This window comes from Nicotiana tabacum, chromosome 22 (assembly GCF_000715075.1).
Source record: "Nicotiana tabacum cultivar K326 chromosome 22, ASM71507v2, whole genome shotgun sequence".
NCBI classification, from domain to species: domain Eukaryota; kingdom Viridiplantae; phylum Streptophyta; class Magnoliopsida; order Solanales; family Solanaceae; genus Nicotiana; species Nicotiana tabacum.
The window spans coordinates 163,432,772-163,458,616 of record NC_134101.1 but is presented as its reverse complement, the minus strand read 5'-3'; the positions used below and the strand labels follow the sequence as shown (position 1 = coordinate 163,458,616).

Sequence of the window (25,845 nt, the reverse complement as noted above, 5' to 3'; positions counted from 1 at the left end):
AAAGATAGTGCACAGAATATTATAATCACTAAAATATGGAGCATTTTATAATACGGAGTAGAGGGTTGAGTTTGGGAATAAAATCAGGTGAAGCATTATAACTTTCTCAATACAAAATGTCTGTGTAGCTCAATTTCTAACATGTGGAAGGTCCCTATCTACCATAAAAAATTTGCACATTCTACTGCAGTATCAAAGCAATCCAGTGCAGCTTTGAAGTTGAAACATACCTGGTGCACGGGAGTATGAGAAATAACTTCACCAAGACTCATGCATAAAGACCTGGTGAGGTCTTGCACTTCTTGTCCATCTCCTCCTGTTTATGAATTTCAACAAAAGAAATTAGTATATGCTGACGAAGATGAAATAACAAAATTTAAAGTAGGGAGATGTAACACCCCGTAAATTCGGCTTAGGTATGAATGAGTTAAAGAGTAGTAAGGTTATATTTTGAACATGTGAAGTCCCATCGGGATGATTATGGGTGAAAATAGTTGTTTCAAAATCAAGATGGAAAGTAAGGCGCATAAGATTTGACAAAATCGACTAAGTTTGCAGAAGGTTTGTCTTCCATCAGGTTTTAGTGAAAATGTGTAAAGCATTTAGGAAAACTCAAAACACGAAAGTTGTAGGCCTTTGAAATAGCTTTCCAACGATATATTATAGAGCCCGATCGGATCTCTGTGCAAAAAGTTATGCACGTTTTACAAAACAGTATGTGATGTGCGCGCCCTGTAGCGCGCGCCCCTAGCTCGGCCACGCTTGTTTTGAGGCAGTGTTACTGCCGTTTTACGCGGTCAGTAGCGCGGTAAGGTCTTCAGGTGTGCGGACGCGCTCGTGGGGGATCGTTTTAAAGCCATATTTCGTCCCCCACAGCCCCAAAACATAAAAACTTGCTCAAGAAAGGGGAACTCTCAAAAACCTAACTCCTTAAGGGTCCTTCCACCACCCAAGGTAAGTTCTAATGGTGATTCTAAGTTAATTTCAATTCCCCAACATCTTATTAACATGGGTAAACCCTCCAAATCATTAGATATTTGATTGGGGCATCATTGTTGAGAGAAGGAACCCTAGAACTCGAATTCAAGAAGATTGAACGTCAAGAAGGTAATACATTCACCCTCTAATTGATTCTAGCATTGGATTAATGATTATAGACTCTAGTTCATGAGATATGAGTTAATGGGTTTGATAGAAAAGCATGAACGGATTATAGGTTTGGTTGTTGATTGTTGATTATTGGTTAAAGGTATTGTTTACATTATGGGTGATAAAGAATGATGTTGATTGTAACCATTTGAGACTTTAGAATTTATTAGGAACAACAAAATGTGTTATTGGGTGTAGAGACACCATTAATAAGGACCATGAAGCATTATGCCATCAAGTGTTTGAGAAAATGCCTAAGTAATCAAAACATGAGTATTATTACTAATATGGAATCTCTTTGACTTGTATTGATATAGATTAAAGTTGAAAGGGTTGGCGAACGTTGCATTACGCTCAAGAGCAGGAAGTTAAGGTATGTGAGGCTAACTTTCTATGTTTGGGAATGTTAAAGATTCTCCCTACACTATGTTTCTTTTACCATGTTACCAATTACCTCAGAAATATAGTTAAGCCTAGTTTCCTTGAATAGTTGCAGAGCTTCTATTCTCTAGCTTCGTAACTCGTTCATGACTTTCATTCTGAATGTCGTGAGCTCAGTGCGTATTCAATATAGACTTGGGTTTGATGCCCCCGAGTCTTAGTATAGATTACTCAGTATGCCATAAATAGTTGAAGTTTCAGTATTCATAATCAGTTCAAGAATACATGTCTCAGCCTAGTCCTATTCAGTATTTCAGTATCATGTAAATCAGTGTGATTCAGTATTTCACTATCATATATTGCAATATGATTCTCAGTTCCTGATTTCAAATCCCTGAATGTCGAACACCTGTATTTGGGCTTGAGGCCGTAGTTTATGCTTTATGCATGTTTGGGCCTGAGGCCATAGTTTATGTTTTATGCATTTTGGGCCTGAGGCCGTAGTTATGTATACGTATACTTGGGCCTGAGGCCGTAGCTTGTGCACATATATATTGGGCCCGAGGTCGTAGCTTATTCAGATAAACAGGTTGTTCATCATTCAGAAGAGGAAGTATTCATATCCTTACTTCCTTTATCATTTCAGTTATCAGTTACCAGTTATCAGTTCAGTTATCCGTTATCAGTTATCAGTTATCATTTCAGTTTCAGTTTCAATAGTTATCATTTCAGTTATCAATTATCAATTCTCAGTTATCAGCTTAGTTTTAGTTTCAGCATTTATAATTCTTTCTTTTAGTTGTTTTACATACCTGTGCAATTCAAATGTACTGACGTCCCTTTTGCCCGGAGCCTGCATCTCACAATGCAGGTAATAATTTACAGGTTGATGATTCAGAGCGCTAGGATTCTCGTACCAGCTACTTGGTGATCCCCAGTTCTTCCGAGGCATTATCATTACCTTACAGTTTTCAGTATTTTCAGACAGTCAGTGTTTTTAATACTTCATTAGAGGTTTCATAGACTAGAGTAACAGTTAGACAGAGTCTCAGGCCTTTCATGTTAAGCAATGTTGGCTACATATATGTTTCAGACTTGTTTTAGTATTTCCGCACTTTGATTTATATCATCCAGACTTTCAGTATATCAGCATGTGTTAGTTTATCTTCCGCATTCAGTATGTTATGATATCACATGTTGATTCAGCCAGCCACTTGGTTCGCTCGGTCACATGTAGTTAGGCACCGAGTGTCGTGTTACATCTAGGCTCAGGTTCGGGGCGTGACAGGAGACACTGGCCAAGTATAGAAGAAAAATGAAACATTATAATGAATATACTTTATAAAGCTTTATAAAGCACATCACATATTTAAATAGAGATTATTATATTCTATTTCTTATATCTTCGCTCTCCAATTCACTTATCCAACAGTTCTTCTCAATATTCTTATCAATAGTTTTTGTTTTGACAAAAAGGGATTGTTATCCGTACTTCAAATCTTAAAATTAATATAACTTTCATAATTGTGGATATAAGCTAATCAGTATTGATTTTCAAGATACACTTCCAATAACCTATCTAAACAAAATAATTTTGTACCGTAATGATGAAGAATTTAAAGAATCTCGAAAGTCAGTAGTCACCTTGAATTTTCTTGTAAGGTCCTCGTGACTTCATAATGGAGCAACTTTCGTCATTGCTTTCTTTGAATTGCTGAGTTTATGATTTACCTCTGCCTGTAAAATGAGAAATGTTCAATCTTGTTACATCTTGTGAAAGTATTGCTTCAAGACTATTGTGATATATAGGATCACAAAAGTATGCATACAGAAGATCTACATGTTGAACAGAATAACAGATAAAAGAACGTAAAAATTGGAAGGCACTGTCATGAAAGACTGGAAAAGCTCTCGAATACAGTAACCATCAGGTATTAAGATCCAGAACTTCATTAAATTGTTCAAAGGTTTAACGCCATCTTTATGGAATTGTCTTATTCTTTAGCCAGATGATAGAAGATACAATAATGAAAAAGCAAATAATTGATACTCCTAGGGTAACATGTGATCGTATGTCACCAATGAAAGTTCCCAGGTGGTAGTATCTTTAATAAGCAACAACAGCTTTCTGTTCAGAATAATTACAAACTACTTTCTCTGACGTTTCTAAATGGATGGAACACTTGCAGTGCTTTTATCTTGCTCCATTTCTTTAATGAGTTGAACTATGTAGTTGAAGCATTAGATCTTCAGTTTCTTTTTGATAAAAATTGGAATTCGATCTTTTCTATATTTAGTCGAGATTTTTGCAGAATTTTAGTGATCAAAAGCTTTAGCAGCTTTTGAAGTGGAAAGTCTCTTTGCAGCTGCCCATGGCATTAAACCACTTCATCTTTCTTTATCCCCCAAAATATGAGACAATGAGCTCCATTGAATTCTTTGATTTCCTTATGTTCCCTTTTCCCAAGCATTGTCACCTACATTCGACCCTCGAGGTTTGCCAGCGGAATCACTAATGTCAAATTTATCTATGGCCTCCTCGTTTTGAGAAATTATGGCATAGGGGTCGACCGCGTTAATATGCAAATCCCTGCTATATATAAAGAAAAATGTACAAAAAAACCACATAAAAGAGTGAAAATTTTCATTAAATGCGAAGAGCATAGACTAAGTTGCAAAGCCAGAGTGCGACATTCAGTCGAGGGAGCAGCTTCACCAGAAATATCAATTGATGAAGCTGCCTGCGAGCAAGGGAAGCAATAACAGAAAGCAGATTTGGGGTTTCGACTAATGCCTCGATATTCAATTCCAAAGCAATGAGGAAAGAAATTTTATACATTCGATTTCAAAATCAAATAACATAAGTGTTGTATGAAAATAATTTTCAGCTTTAAATCAACATACAAAGCTAATAATTGATCAGAAACTCAACTGTCCACCGAAAGAAAAATTCACACCCAGATGAAAAAATCACATAAAAATAGACTCGAAAGAAAATAACACGAAAAGAAAATTACCGGCAAGTTACCAAGAGAAGAAAGAATGAAGTTGAGACAGTGATCGAAAGCGTCAGAAAATTTTGTAACTTATAGAGTTAGCGGAGAAAGGTTGGAAAACAGGAGGAGGAGAGAAACGAGAAACGGTGTCTGTTCGTCGGCAGCCTGGCCATATGACGATGATAGACGTGTATACTTTATTAAGTGTGTCACGACCCCAAAGTATCTCGCTAGTGAGACGTGTATCACATTACTGGGCAAGCCAATTAAACTTTTACCATATTCAACTCTTTTTGTAAATTTATTTTTCCAAAACAGGTTAAGTTTTAAATCTTTCATATGCAATATAAATATGTGAAATATATATATATATATATATATATATATATATATATATATATATATATATATATACAGTATTATGTGGAAACCAGTACGAAAATACACTAATACAACCCGAATCTGGTGTCACTAGTCATGAGTCTCTAAGTACAATCCAACATTATCTAATTAATACAAAATAAGTCTGAAATACAAAGTACTAAGATAGGAAGGAGAAAGGCAGGGCTGCGAACGTCGTGCAGCTACCTTGCGATCTCCGGATAAGACTCTGAGAGTGCTGGAAGCTCTCACTCTGATGCTCGGGCACCTGGATTTGCACACAAGGTGCAAGGGGTAACGTGAGTACACCAACTCAGTATGTAACTAAAGTAAATAAAGTCTGAGTGCAGTGACGAGCATTTTAAAATCACTTGCATACTTATCAAGAAATCTCCATAGAAATATCAAATCAAAAATCTGCAGTTCAATAACCAATTATCTCGTAAAACTCCAGTTTCAATTAAAATCCTTTAAGTAATTTATTCAACATTTTTCAATAGAGGCTTAGTATAAAAGAAGAGTGAAAGCAGCAAAATGTCATAAACAAGCCCCATGGGCAAGGTATCACTCATAAGTATAGCCTCTCGGGCAAGCCTCTCAGTCACTCGTGACTCATCTCTCATCAATCAGTATTCATACTCAACACTCCAGCTCAATAGATATCTCATAATAATAATAATAATAATAATAATAATAATAATAATAATAATAATAATAATAATAATAATAATAACCAATGCGGCGTGCAACCCGATCCATAATATATAGTCGACTATGCTCACTAGGGGTGTACAAACTCCGGAGGGGCTTCTACAGCCCAAGCATCATATCATTGTGGCGTGTAGCCCGATCCATATAAATATCGATGCGGCGTGCAGCCCGATCCATAACACACACACACACACACACATATAAATATATATATATATATATAAAATCCTCACCATTAGGTCCTTAACCTCTCTCAGTCATTAACCTCACGGCCACTCGGGCATATCAGTAAAAATCAGGGAAACCCAACCCAAATATTTTTCATATATTAAGAAGTAAAGTGATGAAATCAGATTAAACAATAAACAGGTAAAACATGAGTGAGGATATGCTTTTAAATCGAATTAGTGTAAGGGAAGTAATAAAATACCCCTAAGGGTTTAAACTGGTCGGCACAAAGGCCCCAAACATGGCATTCAGCCCAAGTTAACAAGCCAATTTCTAAAACACATGGATATCATATACAACATATCAAAATATGCAACTATACAGTCGCCACAGGACAGACCAAGTCACAATCCCTGCGGGTTCATGCCCACACGCCCGTCACCTAGCATGTGTCTCATCTCATTTATCAAAACATTACGAAATTTCGGGGTTTCATACTCTCAGGTCTAGATTTACAATCGTTACTTACCTCAAACCGGATGAAATACTACTACGCGATGCCCTTTCCTCTCGACTCGGCCTCAACTCGTGTCGAATCTATCCAAAATCATAATCATAACATCAATAAATGCTAAGGGAACGAAGCCCATGCGAAAATAATCAAATTACATCAAGAATTCCAAAATTGGTCAAACCCGACCCTGGGACCACGTCTCTAAATCCGATTAAAATTACATCAATAGAATCTTTATCCTCCCACGAGTCTATACATACTAAGAACATCAAAATCGGACCTCAATTGGTCCCTCAAATCCCCAATTTTACCTCTCCAATTTTAAGCCCTAACTTTCCCAATTTTTCGTCCTTAATCTCATAAATTTCATGCTTAAACAACTAAAAATCAACATAGAATTGAGTTTTAGATTCAAGAAACTCACCTCAATGGAAACCCCCTTGATTCCCTCTTCAAAACCCTCCAAAAAACTTAAAACTCCGGATAAAAATAGTGGAAAACAACCCAAATTCGCGAAGGGGAACTTATATACTTTCTAACTCAGGGATTCTGCACCTGCGGTCCTTTTCACGCTTCTGCGGTCTAACCCACCACATCTGCAGTTTCCACTTAATGTCCTGGGACCGCACCTGCGCCCATCTATCCGCACTTTCGGTCTCGTAGGTGCGTTACACCTCCCGCACCTGCGACTTCTGGCCTTCTCACATATGGCTGCATCTACGGCTGATCTAACGCTTCTGCGATCTCGCACCTGCGGTCCCCAATCCGTAGGTGCGGTTATGACAGGAACTCAGTAGGTTCAGCTGCAAACTCTAACTTTCAACTTTCCGATAACCATCCGAAATTACCCCGAGGCCCTCGGGACCTCAGCCAAAAGTACGAACAAGTCATATTCCACTATTCAAACTTATACCAATCTGCAGAACACTCAAAACAACATCGAATCATCAAAACACCCTCGAATTCACACCTAAGGTTTCCAAAACTTTCACATCCCGCAAATGATCAAAAAGTCTACCAAACCTCGTCCGAATGACCTGAAATTTTGCACACACGTCATAAATGATACAACGGACCTACTTCAATTTCTGTAATTCCATTTCGACCCCGATATCGAAATTTTCACTACCAACCGAAAAATGCCAAAATTCCAATTCAAGCCTAAATCTATCACGAACCTCCAAATTACATTCCAAACATGCTCCTAAGTCCCAAATTACCTAACGAAGTTATCCGAACCATAAAAATCAAATTCCGAGATCGTTTACACATAAGTCAACTTCTGGTTGATTTTTCAGCTAAAAGGCCAACTTATGAGACTAAGTGTCTCATAACACTCCGAAACTACATCCAAACCCGAACCAACCGATACTGTGAGCACGTGATTTTTTCTTCACAAAGAACTACACCAAAAGAAATCAAGATAAAATAATTTTTCCTTTACACAAAATTTTGAGAGTTTTTTTTGTGGCATGTTGTTAATTATCTGTATTTGTCTGTGCATGTTTGTCTTCATTTTATTAAAGGAAAAATATAAAATATATGTTGCATGCACATTTAGGATTTAATTTTGCAATTAGGAATTAATTGAACCATATTTGGTTTTTAAAAGAACGAAAATCACAGAAAATATGTATTTTAGTCCAATTGTGTGATTTTGTTTGTAATTGATGTTTAATTGTGTTAATAGTTGTAATAGAAGTTAATTTGTATTTTTAACAAGTTAATTTAAGTTCTATAATTTAATTTAAGATTTTTTGGAATTTAATTTTTGGTAATTAGGAATTATAAAGAAGTTAAAAGAAAAGGAAGAAATGAAAAATCCAAAGAAATCGAAACTGGGCCATTTTATTTTGACCAAAACCAGGCCCAAATTTCACCCCTTTACCCAGTCCAATCACCAGCCCAGTTTGCCCCCCTGATCTAATCTGGACCGTCAATCTTCATTGATCCAACAGACCACATTAATCTCACCATCTCAATATACCAAACTCCTAAACCCCTTACCCCCCATTTCCCGACCCCTCTTCTTCGTCTCCTAAACCACAGACCAAACGACCCCTCGAAACCCTAGAGCCACCACCCCACACCTTCGCCAGAAACCCGGCGGCAACAACGCCGTCGGCCACCCAAATAACACCGCTGAACCTCCATGCCTTCCTCTTTCCGAATCCATACCCCTTTAACCTCGAATCATGACAAAGCTCTTCGAATCTTAGATCGAAAAATCTGACCAAAAAACCTAGTTTACCCAATTGCCCCCAAACTTACACATGTTGACCACTAGACCTCCCCAGTCCCAAATCACACCCCAGTTTCGTTCGAATCTCATCGGAACTATTCAAATCCCAAATCGAACAAACAAACCCTAACACCAAACCTAGAGGCAGTCCGAGGAAAAATTGGGGGTTTCTAATCGACTTTAGTCGATTAAAGTCCGTTTTTACCCCAAAAGGCTCAAGTCGGAGTTACGAGCAGAGCGAGTGAGAGATAGGTCTGAGTTCGGAGGTATTTCTTCTGTTTCTCTGTTTGTTTTTCATGTTTTGTTGTTTGTTTGTTTAAGATGAGTTCAAAGAATCTCGAAAGTCAGTAGTCACCTTGAATTTTCTTGTAAGGTCCTCGTGACTTCATAATGGAGCAACTTTCGTCATTGCTTTCTTTGAATTGCTGAGTTTATGATTTACCTCTGCCTGTAAAATGAGAAATGTTCAATCTTGTTACATCTTGTGAAAGTATTGCTTCAAGACTATTGTGATATATAGGATCACAAAAGTATGCATACAGAAGATCTACATGTTGAACAGAATAACAGATAAAAGAACGTAAAAATTGGAAGGCACTGTCATGAAAGACTGGAAAAGCTCTCGAATACAGTAACCATCAGGTATTAAGATCCAGAACTTCATTAAATTGTTCAAAGGTTTAACGCCATCTTTATGGAATTGTCTTATTCTTTAGCCAGATGATAGAAGATACAATAATGAAAAAGCAAATAATTGATACTCCTAGGGTAACATGTGATCGTATGTCACCAATGAAAGTTCCCAGGTGGTAGTATCTTTAATAAGCAACAACAGCTTTCTGTTCAGAATAATTACAAACTACTTTCTCTGACGTTTCTAAATGGATGGAACACTTGCAGTGCTTTTATCTTGCTCCATTTCTTTAATGAGTTGAACTATGTAGTTGAAGCATTAGATCTTCAGTTTCTTTTTGATAAAAATTGGAATCCGATCTTTTCTATATTTAGTCGAGATTTTTGCAGAATTTTAGTGATCAAAAGCTTTAGCAGCTTTTGAAGTGGAAAGTCTCTTTGCAGCTGCCCATGGCATTAAACCACTTCATCTTTCTTTATCCCCCAAAATATGAGACAATGAGCTCCATTGAATTCTTTGATTTCCTTATGTTCCCTTTTCCCAAGCATTGTCACCTACATTCGACCCTCGAGGTTTGCCAGCGGAATCACTAATGTCAAATTTATCTATGGCCTCCTCGTTTTGAGAAATTATGGCATAGGGGTCGACCGCGTTAATATGCAAATCCCTGCTATATATAAAGAAAAATGTACAAAAAAACCACATAAAAGAGTGAAAATTTTCATTAAATGCGAAGAGCATAGACTAAGTTGCAAAGCCAGAGTGCGACATTCAGTCGAGGGAGCAGCTTCACCAGAAATATCAATTGATGAAGCTGCCTGCGAGCAAGGGAAGCAATAACAGAAAGCAGATTTGGGGTTTCGACTAATGCCTCGATATTCAATTCCAAAGCAATGAGGAAAGAAATTTTATACATTCGATTTCAAAATCAAATAACATAAGTGTTGTATGAAAATAATTTTCAGCTTTAAATCAACATACAAAGCTAATAATTGATCAGAAACTCAACTGTCCACCGAAAGAAAAATTCACACCCAGATGAAAAAATCACATAAAAATAGACTCGAAAGAAAATAACACGAAAAGAAAATTACCGGCAAGTTACCAAGAGAAGAAAGAATGAAGTTGAGACAGTGATCGAAAGCGTCAGAAAATTTTGTAACTTATAGAGTTAGCGGAGAAAGGTTGGAAAACAGGAGGAGGAGAGAAACGAGAAACGGTGTCTGTTCGTCGGCAGCCTGGCCATATGACGATGATAGACGTGTATACTTTATTAAGTGTGTCACGACCCCAAAGTATCTCGCTAGTGAGACGTGTATCACATTACTGGGCAAGCCAATTAAACTTTTACCATATTCAACTCTTTTTGTAAATTTATTTTTCCAAAACAGGTTAAGTTTTAAATCTTTCATATGCAATATAAATATGTGAAATATATATATATATATATATATATATATATATATATATATATATACAGAAATATGTGGAAACCAGTACGAAAATACACTAATACAACCCGAATCTGGTGTCACTAGTCATGAGTCTCTAAGTACAATCCAACATTATCTAATTAATACAAAATAAGTCTGAAATACAAAGTACTAAGATAGGAAGGAGAAAGGCAGGGCTGCGAACGTCGTGCAGCTACCTTGCGATCTCCGGATAAGACTCTGAGAGTGCTGGAAGCTCTCACTCTGATGCTCGGGCACCTGGATTTGCACACAAGGTGCAAGGGGTAACGTGAGTACACCAACTCAGTAAGTAACTAAAGTAAATAAAGTCTGAGTGCAGTGACGAGCATTTTAAAATCACTTGCATACTTATCAAGAAATCTCCATAGAAATATCAAATCAAAAATCTGCAGTTCAATAACCAATTATCTCGTAAAACTCCAGTTTCAATTAAAATCCTTTAAGTAATTTATTCAACATTTTTCAATAGAGGCTTAGTATAAAAGAAGAGTGAAAGCAGCAAAATGTCATAAACAAGCCCCATGGGCAAGGTATCACTCATAAGTATAGCCTCTCGGGCAAGCCTCTCAGTCACTCGTGACTCATCTCTCATCAATCAGTACTCATACTCAACACTCCAGCTAATAATAATAATAATCATAATAATAATAATAATAATAATAATAATAATAATAATAATAATAATAATAATAATAATAATAATAACCAATGCGGCGTGCAACCCGATCCATAATATATAGTCGACTATGCTCACTAGGGGTGTACAAACTCCGGAGGGGCTTCTACAGCCCAAGCATCATATCATTGTGGCGTGTAGCCCGATCCATATAAATATCGATCAAGGTGATAAGGCTCGACCTAACACACACACACACACACACACACACATATATATATATATATATATATATATATATATATATATATATATATATATATATATATATAAAATCCTCACCATTAGGTCCTTAACCTCTCTCAGTCATTAACCTCACGGCCACTCGGGCATATCAGTAAAAATCAGGGAAACCCAACCCAAATATTTTTCATATATTAAGAAGTAAAGTGATGAAATCAGATTAAACAATAAACAGGTAAAACATGAGTGAGGATATGCTTTTAAATCGAATTAGTGTAAGGGAAGTAATAAAATACCCCTAAGGGTTTAAACTGGTCGGCACAAAGGCCCCAAACATGGCATTCAGCCCAAGTTAACAAGCCAATTTCTAAAACACATGGATATCATATACAACATATCAAAATATGCAACTATACAGTCGCCACAGGACAGACCAAGTCACAATCCCTGCGGGTTCATGCCCACACGCCCGTCACCTAGCATGTGTCTCATCTCATTTATCAAAACATTACGAAATTTCGGGGTTTCATACTCTCAGGTCTAGATTTACAATCGTTACTTACCTCAAACCGGATGAAATACTACTACGCGATGCCCTTTCCTCTCGACTCGGCCTCAACTCGTGTCGAATCTATCCAAAATCATAATCATAACATCAATAAATGCTAAGGGAACGAAGCCCATGCGAAAATAATCAAATTACATCAAGAATTCCAAAATTGGTCAAACCCGACCCTGGGACCACGTCTCTAAATCCGATTAAAATTACATCAATAGAATCTTTATCCTCCCACGAGTCTATACATACTAAGAACATCAAAATCGGACCTCAATTGGTCCCTCAAATCCCCAATTTTACCTCTCCAATTTTAAGCCCTAACTTTCCCAATTTTTCGTCCTTAATCTCATAAATTTCATGCTTAAACAACTAAAAATCAACATAGAATTGAGTTTTAGATTCAAGAAACTCACCTCAATGGAAACCCTCTTGATTCCCTCTTCAAAACCCTCCAAAAAACTTAAAACTCCGGATAAAAATAGTGGAAAACAACCCAAATTCGCGAAGGGGAACTTATATACTTTCTAACTCAGGGATTCTGCACCTGCGGTCCTTTTCACGCTTCTGCGGTCTAACCCACCACATCTGCAGTTTCCACTTAATGTCCTGGGACCGCACCTGCGCCCATCTATCCGCACTTTCGGTCTCGTAGGTGCGTTACACCTCCCGCACCTGCGACTTCTGGCCTTCTCACATATGGCTGCATCTACGGCTGATCTAACGCTTCTGCGATCTCGCACCTGCGGTCCCCAATCCGTAGGTGCGGTTATGACAGGAACTCAGTAGGTTCAGCTGCAAACTCTAACTTTCAACTTTTCGATAACCATCCGAAATTACCCCGAGGCCCTCGGGACCTCAGCCAAAAGTACGAACAAGTCATATTCCACTATTCAAACTTATACCAATCTGCAGAACACTCAAAACAACATCGAATCATCAAAACACCCTCGAATTCACACCTAAGGTTTCCAAAACTTTCACATCCCGCAAATGATCAAAAAGTCTACCAAACCTCGTCCGAATGACCTGAAATTTTGCACACACGTCATAAATGATACAACGGACCTACTTCAATTTCTGTAATTCCATTTCGACCCCGATATCGAAATTTTCACTACCAACCGAAAAATGCCAAAATTCCAATTCAAGCCTAAATCTATCACGAACCTCCAAATTACATTCCAAACATGCTCCTAAGTCCCAAATTACCTAACGAAGTTATCCGAACCATAAAAATCAAATTCCGAGATCGTTTACACATAAGTCAACTTCTGGTTGATTTTTCAGCTAAAAGGCCAACTTATGAGACTAAGTGTCTCATAACACTCCGAAACTACATCCAAACCCGAACCAACCGATACTGTGAGCACGTGATTTTTTCTTCACAAAGAACTACACCAAAAGAAATCAAGATAAAATAATTTTTCCTTTACACAAAATTTTGAGAGTTTTTTTTGTGGCATGTTGTTAATTATCTGTATTTGTCTGTGCATGTTTGTCTTCATTTTATTAAAGGAAAAATATAAAATATATGTTGCATGCACATTTAGGATTTAATTTTGCAATTAGGAATTAATTGAACCATATTTGGTTTTTAAAAGAACGAAAATCACAGAAAATATGTATTTTAGTCCAATTGTGTGATTTTGTTTGTAATTGATGTTTAATTGTGTTAATAGTTGTAATAGAAGTTAATTTGTATTTTTAACAAGTTAATTTAAGTTCTATAATTTAATTTAAGATTTTTTGGAATTTAATTTTTGGTAATTAGGAATTATAAAGAAGTTAAAAGAAAAGGAAGAAATGAAAAATCCAAAGAAATCGAAACTGGGCCATTTTATTTTGACCAAAACCAGGCCCAAATTTCACCCCTTTACCCAGTCCAATCACCAGCCCAGTTTGCCCCCCTGATCTAATCTGGACCGTCAATCTTCATTGATCCAACAGACCACATTAATCTCACCATCTCAATATACCAAACTCCTAAACCCCTTACCCCCCATTTCCCGACCCCTCTTCTTCGTCTCCTAAACCACAGACCAAACGACCCCTCGAAACCCTAGAGCCACCACCCTACACCTTCGCCAGAAACCCGGCGGCAACAACGCCGTCGGCCACCCAAATAACACCGCTGAACCTCCATGCCTTCCTCTTTCCGAATCCATACCCCTTTAACCTCGAATCATGACAAAGCTCTTCGAATCTTAGATCGAAAAATCTGACCAAAAAACCTAGTTTACCCAATTGCCCCCAAACTTACACATGTTGACCACTAGACCTCCCCAGTCCCAAATCACACCCCAGTTTCGTTCGAATCTCATCGGAACTATTCAAATCCCAAATCGAACAAACAAACCCTAACACCAAACCTAGAGGCAGTCCGAGGAAAAATTGGGGGTTTCTAATCGACTTTAGTCGATTAAAGTCCGTTTTTACCCCAAAAGGCTCAAGTCGGAGTTACGAGCAGAGCGAGTGAGAGATAGGTCTGAGTTCGGAGGTATTTCTTCTGTTTCTCTGTTTGTTTTTCATGTTTTGTTGTTTGTTTGTTTAAGATGAGTTCAAATTCGTCTTTTATTAATTACTCTTTTCTTTCTCCATCAGACCTTTTATTTGGTCCAATTTTATCATTGCTTCTGTTTGTTGTCGATTGTTATATGTTATAATTTGTGTAATCAATTGAATAAGTGTCGTCGATTAGTCTGTTATGCTTGAATGTTAGATTAGCATGATAATAGTTTAATTTTTGGTTCATTCCAATAGGTTTACCCTCCTGTTTCTTTTCTGTTTTAATTTTGTGTTGAAATAAACTTGTTGGTATCATTTGTTTCAAATTGTTCCAATTTCCCTTTCTCATTGTTATTCACCATGTTTTTTTCATATGAGTTTAGTTTGTTTCGTTCAGTGTTCATTTGTTCTTGTTTAGGTTAGAATTGGTTAGCTTATTCACTGTATCTGTGTGAATCAATCTGACCTTAATAGTTCAATATATGTTGCCCGGAATCATTGGTTTCATTCTGATGATATTTGATCTAAACTAAGTTTCTAGCTTGATTCGTTAACTAATTCTAATAAGTTTGAATTGGTTATAGCTGATGTGTTTATTGGTTTAGAGTCAGTTCATTTGTTTTCAGTCATTAATTAAGGATTAGTTTAGGTTAATCAGTGATTAGGTTTCTTATTTAAGAATTGATTATAGTTGATATGGTCGCAAGGGTTTGAGGTAGAATAGTTGTTCAGGGCATCACAGGGTAATTTGGGGTGTCAAAACTTGAAAAATGTTTTAGTTTGAATGGCTGTCAGTAAGGTACTAATGGATCATTAAACTATTGTATTTGTTTAAGAGTAGTGGGAAACAAGACATAGTGATATAAATAAAGGAAAAAGGGGCTGGAAAGTAAAAAGAGGGGAATAATAATGAAAAAGCTAAAATGGTTCACATGGGGAGGAATATTAAAAAGCTGGAAAGCAAAAGAAACTTAGGGGTAATAATAAAAGATCCTTCTTACAGCTGTAAAGAAAGGAGGAGGGCCGAAAAGGGTTGAAGAGTTTGGGTTTAAATATAGAGATGAGTAGAGACATAAAAGGAGGGGGGAACAGGCAGAAAAGGAAAAAAGAGTTAAAAGCTTGAATACAAAAACAGAGTGTTGAGAGTTTGGGGAATATTTCTAAAAGCATTGAAAGAGAGTCTGAAGAGTTCTTAGACAACATTTTGAGAATTCTTAAGAGCATTTTTTATCAGTTCAGAGAGAGTTCAAAAGCCGTCAAGCATTTTAATTTTGGAGAGTGAGGAAAGGTCATTGTTACCTTAAAAAGAAGAGCTGGTTGCTTGCACTTCAGTCCCTGTGTTCAAACTTGAGTTTTGGTATTATTTTGGGGCTATTTTATCGAGCCTGTTTGGTTTTCTTCAAATCTTTCTGGGCTTCGAGTTTGGTTTGAATCGCTGTTGTTGGGTTGCTGTTGTATTGTTGTGTTATTACTGTTGCTGACTGCTCCTTCATCTTCTTGTATTTCCATTATCCAGGTGCACGTTCTAAAGCTCTCAAATTTAATGGAAAGGAAGTAAAGAATTGTTGGAATGGATTTCTGAATTTCCCCTGTTTCTTTGTGTTTAATTTAATGTATAAGCAGTAGTTCACTTGATATTTCATAGTATGTATTAGAATGACTTTGGAATGCATAAACTGGACTGATTGAATCTATTTCTACAAACATGTGAATATCAATTGTAATTAATCTTAGTTGGTGGTTACTAGTTATGAAATATACTGTATTTAATTCTTTTTCAGTAGTCGTGAAATAGTTTCAAATAGTTTATGTCACAAAACAGGTTCAAATAGTTTATGGAAATCAGCATGTTTGTTTAATAGGTCTAATTCTGAAATTGCGAGTTCACTTGAGTAAATAACATCATTTTAAATAGCAATGTAAATAATGTTAGTAACTAATGTTAGTGATTAATGTTAGCCTGATGTCAGTTTTTAAGCATTGATGCATTTTTCAACAAGTCGTAAAAAGAGTTCAAAAAATGGCTTTGTATTACACATAGTTAATTCCAATAGCCCAATTCATCTAATAAAGCTAAAGTTGAATTGGATCGAAATGGTAGCTGGTTTGTTAATATTTACAATGGCAGCCGGCGGATCTTAAGTTAGGTAGCGGGTTCAAACTAGAAGGTGTTACCTTTTGTTTGCACCCAGACTTGAACTTGAAGCCCGAACTTTTAATGATAATTGATTAGGATTTTTCTTTATTCTTAGAGACAAATAAATAGAAAATCATAGTCGCTTTAAGATATCCTTGAATAAAAATGAGATGAGCCTCGCCAAATAAAAATGCAACTTTGCGGGGCCCTCAATAAATGGGTAAAATAAAACATTTAGAATTCGGGACGGGCTGTTTAGTGAATTTTATGGCCTTCCCCAAAATAATAATGTGTTAGTCTCTTTAGGCGCGTATTTTAATAACACTACCTCCCTAAACTCGGGTGCACATTTATGTGACCCAAATCCAATTCTCAACGGAGTCGAGATGTGTCAACAACCACGGGTACATTGATGTGACGTGGTTCGAGACGCGCTTTTACGACGTTGCAATTCTCTATTAAAATAATAATAAAGCGGTAAAAAGTTAAAATTTGCACATAGGTTCAACATGTATTAAAATCAGATAAATAAGCCGAATATGACAGTTGAGCGACCGTGCTAGAACCACGGAACTCGGGAATGCCCAACACCTTCTCCCGGGTTAACAGAATTCCTTACTCGGATTTCTGATTCGCGGACTGTAATATAGAGTCGATCTTTTCCTCGATTCGGGATTTAACCGGTGACTTGGGACACCATAAATCTCCCAAGTGGCGACTCTGAATCTTTAAATAAAATCTCGTTTCGATTTGTCCTTTAATTGAAAAAACTCATTTACGCCCCTGCGGGCGTAGGCAAAAAGGAGGTGTGACAGATACGATACGATGAAATGAAGCTGAACAACACATAAAGAATCAGAAATGGGGAAAACAGAGCGGTAACTCATAAAACAACCGGTCGGGTCGTTATAGCTTCCCCCTCTTAAACAAACGTTTGTCCTCGAACGGGTCAAAAAACATACCTGAAGCCTCAAATAGGTGAGTATATCTACTCTGCATCTCCCGCTCAGTCTCCCAGGTATCCTCTTCCACGGGCCGACCTTGCCACTACACTTTCACTAAAGCTATATCCTTTGATCTTAACTTTCGAACCTGGCACTCCAAAATAGCCACTGGCTCCACATCATAAGTCAAATCATCATCTAACTGAACCGTGCTAAAATCCAAAACATGAGACGGATCGTCAATATACTTCCGGAACATAGAAACATGAAATACCTAATGCACACTCGACAAGCTGGGTAGCAAAGCAAGCTCATAAGCCACCTCCCCAATCCTTCGAAGCACCTAAAAAGGCCCAATGAACCGAGGACTCAATTTACCCTTCTTCCCAAATCTCATAAGACCCTTCATGGGTGAAACCTTTAGTAGAACCTTCTCCCCTACCATGTAAGACACATCACGGATCTTCCTATCAGCATAACTCTTTTGTCTGGACTGCGCCGTACGAAGCCGCTCCTGAATCACATTTACCTTGTCCTAAGCATCATGCACTAAGTCTGTACCCAAAAGCCTAGCCTCACCCTCTCAAACCAACTAACTGAAGATCTACACCATCTCCCATATAAAGCCTCATATAGAGCCATCTGAATACTCGACTGATAACTGTTGTTGTAAGCAAGCTCCGCGAGCGGTAGAAATGGATCCCATGACCCTCCAAAATTAATGACACAAGCGTACAACATGTCCTTCAATATCTGAATAGTGCGCTCAGATTGTCCGTCCGTCTGAGGGTGAAAAGCTGCACTCAACTCAACCTGAGTACCCAACTCTCACTGCACGGCCCTCCAAAACTGCAAAGTGAACTGAGTACCTCTGTCTGAAATGATGGAAACTAGGACACCATGCAAGCGAATAATCTCTCGGATATAAATCTCTACTAACCGCTCTGAAGAATAGGTAGTACACACAGGAATTAAGTACGCGGACTTGGTCAGCTGATCCACAATCACCCAAATAGCATCGAACTTCTTCAAAGTTTGTAGAAGCCTAACTACAAAGTTCATGGTGATCCGCTCTCACTTCCACTCTGGAATATCCATCTGCTGAAACAAGCCACCCGGTCTTTGATGCTCATATTTCACCTGCTAACAATTGAGAAACCGAGCTAAAAATCTCATAATATCTTTCTTTATTCTTGTCCACCAATAATGCTGTCTCAAATCCTTATACATCTCCGTGGCACCCGAATGGATGGAATACTGCGAGCTATGGGTCTCCTCCAGAATCAACTCTCGAAGCCCATCCACATTAGGTACGCATATTCGGACATGCATCCTTAATACTCCGTCATCACCAATAGTCACTCTCTAGTATCATCGTGTTGAACCCTGTCCTTAAGGACAAGCAAATGAGGATCATCATATTGGCGCTCTCTAATGCGATCGAACAAGGAAGACCGAGAAACCACACAAGCTAAGACCCAACTGGGCTCCGAAATATCCAACCTCACAAATCGATTGGCCAAGGCCTGAACATCAACTGCAAGAGGTCTCTCCCCAACAGGAATATACACCAAACTCCCCATACTCACCGACTTCCTACTCAAGGCATCGGCCATCACATTGGCTTTTCCCGGATGGTACAAGATAGTGATATCATAATCCTTTAGCAGCTCCAACCATCTCCGCTGCCTCAAATTAAGATCCTTCCATTTAAACAAATACTGGAGGCTACGATGATCAGTAAACACCTCACAAGACACACCGTACAAATAATGCCTCCAAATCTTCAACGTGTGAACAATGGCAGCTAACTCCAAATCATGAACAGGGTAGTTCTTCTTATGGGGCTTCAATTGGCGAGAAGCATAAGCAATCACTCTACCCTCCTGCATTAACACACACCCAATACCAACTCTCGAAGCATCACAATACACGGTATATGAACCTAAAGCTGAAGGCAAAACAAACATTGGAGTTGTGGTCAAGGCAGTCTTGAGCTTCTGAAAGCTCGCCTCACACTCATCCGACACCTGAATGGAGCACCCTTTTGAGTCAATTTGGTCAAGGGTGATGCAATAGATGAAAATCCCTGAACAAACCGACGATAATAGCCCACTAAACCAAGGAAGCTGCGAATCTCTGTAGCTGAGGACGGTCTGGGCCAACTCTAAACCGCCTCTATCTTCTTCGGATCTACCTGAATACCCTCACTAGACACCACGTGCCCCAATAAATCCACTGAATGGATCCAAAACTTACACTTGGAGAACTTTGCATAAAGTTTCTCCTCCCTCAATCTCTGCAACACAACTCTCAAGTGCTCCTCCTGACTACGCGAGTATACTATTGATACCCAATTTTTCCTATATATTTTTCATATGTATAAATACCTTTTAAATAGCATATATATGCATATATAAGCATGCACAAAGTTTTTATAATTTTTTTTCCATAATTTTAAGGATTTAAATTGATTTATTTCCTCCCCTTTTATTCATAAAATCCCAATAATTATTTCCCAAATTATTGTTATGATGATTTATTCATTTAATTTCTATGCTTCTACCAAAATATGGTTAATAATTTTTTTATGCATTTTTATAATTAAATTTGGTATTTTTAAGCTAAATTGCATATAATTGCAATGTTAGCCCATTTAATGTATTTTATATGCATAAAATTGGTCCTTATATTTTTAAATGAAAATTACATATTTTAAATCATTTTTGTATAGAAAATTATTTTTTAGAAATTGTTTATTACTTATTATAAATTAAATAGGGAAAAGTGGCTATTTAAATTATAGCCAGATTTAGCTTTCAATTGTAGCCTAAATTGAATTCAAACCCAGCCCAATTTCCTACCAAATTACCCGACCCAGACTCTATATACGCTTACCCAAACCCGAAACCCATCTACCCGATCAAATCTTGGTCGTTGATCTCCTAGATCAACGGTCCATACGATCTCTTTCCTTTTTTAATCCTAATCCCCCCTAACCCTAGTCATTCCTCACAGTCTGCCGCCTCTGAAACCTCTCGTCTCCTCTATCCATTCAACCTAACCTTAAATCCTTTTCAACTGCCTCCCTTCTCCGGTCTTCTCCGGCGACCACTCTTCAACCGCAAGCCTCAAATGGCTCATCCATTGCCCTACTCATCCTCTCTGAGGCCTTCAAGGGCCCTGGGCCATGCCGACTTGTATCTAGGGTTGCTATTTTGGATGTTCATGACTTCTCCGGTGTGATTTTGGGAAAAGTTACACTATATTTGTTACGATCTTTGAAGTTTAAAGCATGTTCTTCCATCCATATTTAGGTTTCTTTTGAAACCCTAATTTTCGTCTGTATTTCTTAGATCTAGGGCATTTTTAAATGATTCGAGTCTGTTCCTTCTATGTTTTATACTGTTCTCGAACCTCTTTTGAAAAATCATCGACTTCAAGCTATTTTTACTTTCTTTAAAGTTAGGGTTTCTCGGAGTTTCTTCTACACTTGTTTAAACCGATTTTTCTTTATGTTTAAACCTCTATCCTTTGCATATCTCGACTGATTCTGTGTTTCTACTCCTTTTTCAACTCGTCTATGTGAAAACCCTAGCTCTTGGTCTTAACCCTGGGTTCTGAGTCTGTATTTGATGATTTGTTCGTCTAATCTATATGCTTGCTTGTTTCTCATGAATCCCTGAATTTTCTGTGATTTTACCCTACTATGCTCATTAGGGTTTCTAATTTTTTGCTTCTTCCGCCTCTACTATGTTTATTCTATTAAACTCCTCTAATCAGTACTATGTTCTATGTGAATCCCTGATTTTGTATGATTTTTACCCTACTGTGCTATTAGGGTTTCTGATTTTTGCCTCTTCCTGTCTATCATGTGTTTATTCCGTTTGTTCATAGAAATTTATGGTAATTCCCCCTAAATCAATACTATTGTCCATCGGAATCCTTGATTCCCTGTGATTGATATCCTTCTAATCTCTTGTAATATTCTCTACTGATTTTCAGCCTCTAAGTTGTTTTCCTTGCCTTATTTTATGGTCGACTATGCTGTCAACTGACTCTTATATTATTTCCTTAATTGGGATATTATGTACTTAGCCTTAATTACATGTTCTATACTTGCACTATGGTGAAACTATTTCCTTGTGTGTTATATTCCAGTCTTATGTGATCTCTTTCCTTATTTGTCTTTACCGTTTGAAATTAACTCCCTTAATTAAGGGAGTACTTCTACTAATTTTATACTAATTGATACCTGGTTCCATAATTACTGCTTGATTTTGATTCTTACCTTATTATTCTACCTAATTTCAAATTATATATGATCTCTCATTAACACACACAGACACGAACTCTTGGTTCAAAAACTATCTCTCATACTTAAAAATTTCGGCTCTCTCTCTTGTGCTACTTGCTACTGCTTTAAGTTAGCCGGCTGCAAGCCAAGGCTAATCATTTGTGTTCTCTTGTTCTTTCATTCTGCTCACTATCCTCTTTATTGGTATGTCCTAGTTTCAATTCAAAGTTCCAACAACAATATGATTCTCTTATTGTTTCAGTTTATCTTGTTTCTAGTTTGCTTCTATTTGTGGTTTTGTTGTGAAACTTGTAGTTGAGGGTTACATTATTAGCATGTCATCATGTCTTCCCCTCCCTTAAGATCAGTATATTTCCCCTTCTGTTTGTTTCTGAGCATGTCTACACCAATCATCTCTTACTTGTTATATGTTTACCACCATGAATTCCCCAAATCCCTATCCCCCTGCATGTGAGTCTGTCCTTTATGTCTGATTTTGTGACTATGTCTAGTTAGTTGCTTATGGGCATGACTATACTAATTCCCAGGTCTTTGCTTAATTATGTGTCCTATGTATTCCCAAATCCCCCTTTACCCCTGTTTGTGACTACCAAACCTGCCTTGATGTTGTGACTTCTGGCTGCGTATGAACTTATCCTAAGGTGTTTGGACTTTGTTAACTACTCCAATCTCTTTTTCAAATAGTCTGTGTTGCTTTACTAAATTACTTTCAAAAAGACTTTTGTTTTAATACAGATTTTTACTAAAACCTTCCAACTTGTGTAAATTACTTTCACTCTACTCTTAGTTAATAAGTTTGCCCCCTCCAGTATGTGTACTGACTTGGGATTCTCTTGAGAACCCTCTGAACTCTAGCATACTGAGGCTGGCCCTTCCACATTGCACTTGTTCAATTTTGGTCTAGGTGTAAGCACTGCTCGGGATCCTTGAGATCTTTAGGGAACTTTGATGCACCTAGACTATGTCATTGTCTATGGAATTGAGGCATATGAGGTCATTGGAGGCTTTGGGAAATCTAGGCCTAATTGAAGGCTCCCTATAGAATAGCTTCTTGATTTTTTATTTACTTGGTAATTCATTCATTGGTCGGTAATAACTTGTAAACAGATATTGGGGTATTTAGTGAAAAGGGTGGGTAGATACATGATTTATGGGGTAATACGGGTAGAAATCATGCTCCTAGGATCTTACTTTTAAATATGTTTGCTTTACTAAGTAGAAATCATGCCTATAAGGTTCTACATCTTGTCACGTCTAGAAACCATGCCTATAGGATTCGGATAATTTCGTAATAAGAATCATGCTTTCAATGTCTTAAAAAATCGGATTAACTTATAGATGCCATGCCTATAGGACTTAATTCGAATTCTGGTGCAACGAATGTTATGTATGTTTCCATGCCTGCAAATCGTTAAAATCGGTATTACACTTAGATATCATGCCTATAGGGAATCATATTCGAAATTCTTCCTTTCAATCTAATTTAGTCTAAATAAGTCAACTTGATCACGCCTAGTTCATTTCTGAATTGGCTTTATTAAGTATTAAGTATTTCCTGAAACAAGTTCTTTCAAACTGCCTCAATCTCATTAGATATCATGCCTATAGGTATTAAATAAGTCCGTTTCAAAACCCGCTTTGCTTCTGTATTAATATAGACATCAGTACTTCGAGTATAGGCAAGCCCTTAGGGCATTTTCAAAACTGCATCTCTGAAACTGTCTCTATTGCTTAATGTCTTCTGATCCTAACAGGCTTTAAAAATCCATAAGCAATTGCTAGGGTTATAACTTCTGAGTCTAAAAGAGGTTATTTGTCTTCTGCATATTCAAATAGATATCCTGCTTTAGGACATTGTCTAATAAAAGACCTTAACTGTGCTTGAGTCGTGCTGCTTATGTGTTTGTTTGAGGAGGAAATTCTGAGCCTCTAATTGCTCCCTTTATGTGTTGAAAGTCCTAAGTGTTTTTGATTGTCGCCTTTAAAAACCTTAAGGGTACGTCTAGAACCAACTATATGTAGAGATCCTAAATCCCTCCAGGACCATTAAGAAGGGACGGGTAGTAGCACATAATAGAAACTGTTGACCAAACACTCGCTTTGCATGATCAATAAGGGGATGGGAAAGGTAGATATGGGATTTGATGACTACGCGCTAATGTCACGTATAGCCCCTCATTGAGGAGTGTTTACCAGACATTGTGTGGAGTGATCCTATAGGATAACCAACCTAGGACCCCTCTTTACCAGATTCCCTTTTTATTTAAACCTTTGTTTTACAACTTGTCCAAATCTTACTACTTGAGTTATCCCAACGTGTTTTGCTTGCGACCTATTTGATTTAACTGTTTACTTGTAATGGACTAATTTGTGAAGATAAGTTCGGCCAGAACCCACAATTGTGGACTAAGAGGGGGGCCTAACACCTTCCCCTCGAGGTTACTTCGAGCCCTTACCCTAATCTATGGTAATACTAACCAACCCAAGAGTTAATCACTCTAGGTGCCCTAACGCACCATAATCCGTTAGGTGGAAACTCTTTAAATACCCAATTCCTAAAAGGAGATGAGTCATTACACCCCGTGAATGTCAAAACCCGGACTTCCCCGTCAAAAGAGGAAAAAAGGGGCGCGACATATACCAGAATACCATCAATGAATACAATAACGAACGAGTCGAGATAAGGTCGAAACACGTTGTTCATCAAATGCATGAATGTTGTTGGGGCATTGGTCATCTCAAAAGACATCACAAGGAATTCATAATGACCATATTGGGTCTTGAAAGCTGTCTTAAGAATATCCGAGTCCCTGATCTTCAACTGGTGATACCATGAACAGAGATCAATCTTGGAGAACACTCTCGCTCCCTGAAGCTGGTCAAATAAATCATAGATACGAGGCAAATGATACTTGTTCTTGATTGCAACTTTGTTCAACTGGCTGTAATCAATGCACATTCTCATCGTGCCATCCTTCTTCTTCACAAATAGAACAAGCGCACCCCAAGATGACACACTAGGCCGAATAAACCCCTTATCAAGGAGTTCCTGAAGCTGCTCCTTCAACTCTTTCAAATCCGTCAGTGCCATACGATGCGGCAGAATAGAAATGGGTTGAGTGCCTGGCACCAAATCAATATCAAAGTCAATATCCCTGTCTGGTGGAATGCCCGGCAGGTCTACAGGAAACACATCGATAAAATCCCTCACTATAGGAAAAAAATCAATATTAGGAGTCTCTGCACTGACATCCCTCACAAAGGCTAAGTATGAAAGACAACCCTTTCCAACCATCCGCTGAGCCTTCAGAAATGAAATCACCCTACTGGGGACAAAATCAGTCGAACCTCGCCACTCAATCCATGGCACACCCGGCATAGCCAACGTCATTGTCTTAGCATGACAATATAATATAGCACGACAAGGAGATAGATAATCCATGCCTAATATCACATCAAAGTCCACCATACAAAGCAACAAAAGGTCCACTCGGGTCTCCAGACCCCCAATAGTCACCACACACGACCGATACATACGGTCCACAATAATAGTATTGCCCACCGGAGTAGATACACAAACAGATGAAACAAGAGACTCACGAGGCGTATCCAAATAACGAGCAAAATATGATGACACATATGAAAAGGTGGAACCAGGATCAAATAATATAGAGGCATCTCTGTGGCAGATTGAGACAATACCTGCAATCACAGCATCTAAAGCAATAGCTTCTGGTCTGGCTGGGAGTGCATAAAAACGGGCCTGACCACCACCTGATCGACCTTCCCCTATGGGGTGACCCCTAGCTGACTGACCCCCCACCCCTAGCTACCTGAGCAGGTGGTGAAGTAACTAGAGCTGAAGTCGATGG

The 25,845-nt window shown here is 37.9% G+C and overlaps 1 protein-coding gene and 1 long non-coding RNA gene across 15 annotated transcripts in view; both read right to left on the bottom strand.

Annotated features, from left to right (window-relative positions):
* Positions 1 to 4,766, bottom strand: part of LOC107799570 (uncharacterized) — a 30,382-nt gene extending 25,616 nt beyond the window's left edge. For 5 of the 14 annotated variants that reach the window (XR_012705019.1, XR_012705018.1, XR_012705020.1 and 2 more), the window contains exons 1-3: positions 4,548 to 4,752; positions 3,175 to 3,267; positions 231 to 316 (exon numbers count right to left, since the gene is read on the bottom strand). Coding sequence is in view for 10 of the 14 variants with exons in the window: in XM_075244094.1 (XP_075100195.1) it covers positions 231 to 316; positions 3,175 to 3,208 (120 nt within the window). In the remaining 4 variants the exon portion in view is untranslated. Of the gene's footprint in view, positions 1 to 230; positions 317 to 2,342; positions 2,492 to 3,174; positions 3,268 to 4,547 lie in introns of all 14 variants that reach the window. The other 9 variants (XM_075244097.1, XM_075244102.1, XM_075244098.1 and 6 more) reach the window with 4 other exon arrangements.
* Positions 4,767 to 5,017: 251 nt separating this feature from the next.
* On the bottom strand, positions 5,018 to 10,478 carry LOC142176492 (uncharacterized). Its single transcript, XR_012705142.1, has 3 exons — positions 10,271 to 10,478; positions 8,898 to 8,990; positions 5,018 to 5,175 (listed from the first exon to the last, which is right to left on the bottom strand). It is a non-coding gene; the product is annotated as an uncharacterized LOC142176492 (long non-coding RNA).
* Positions 10,479 to 25,845: the final 15,367 nt, after the last annotated feature.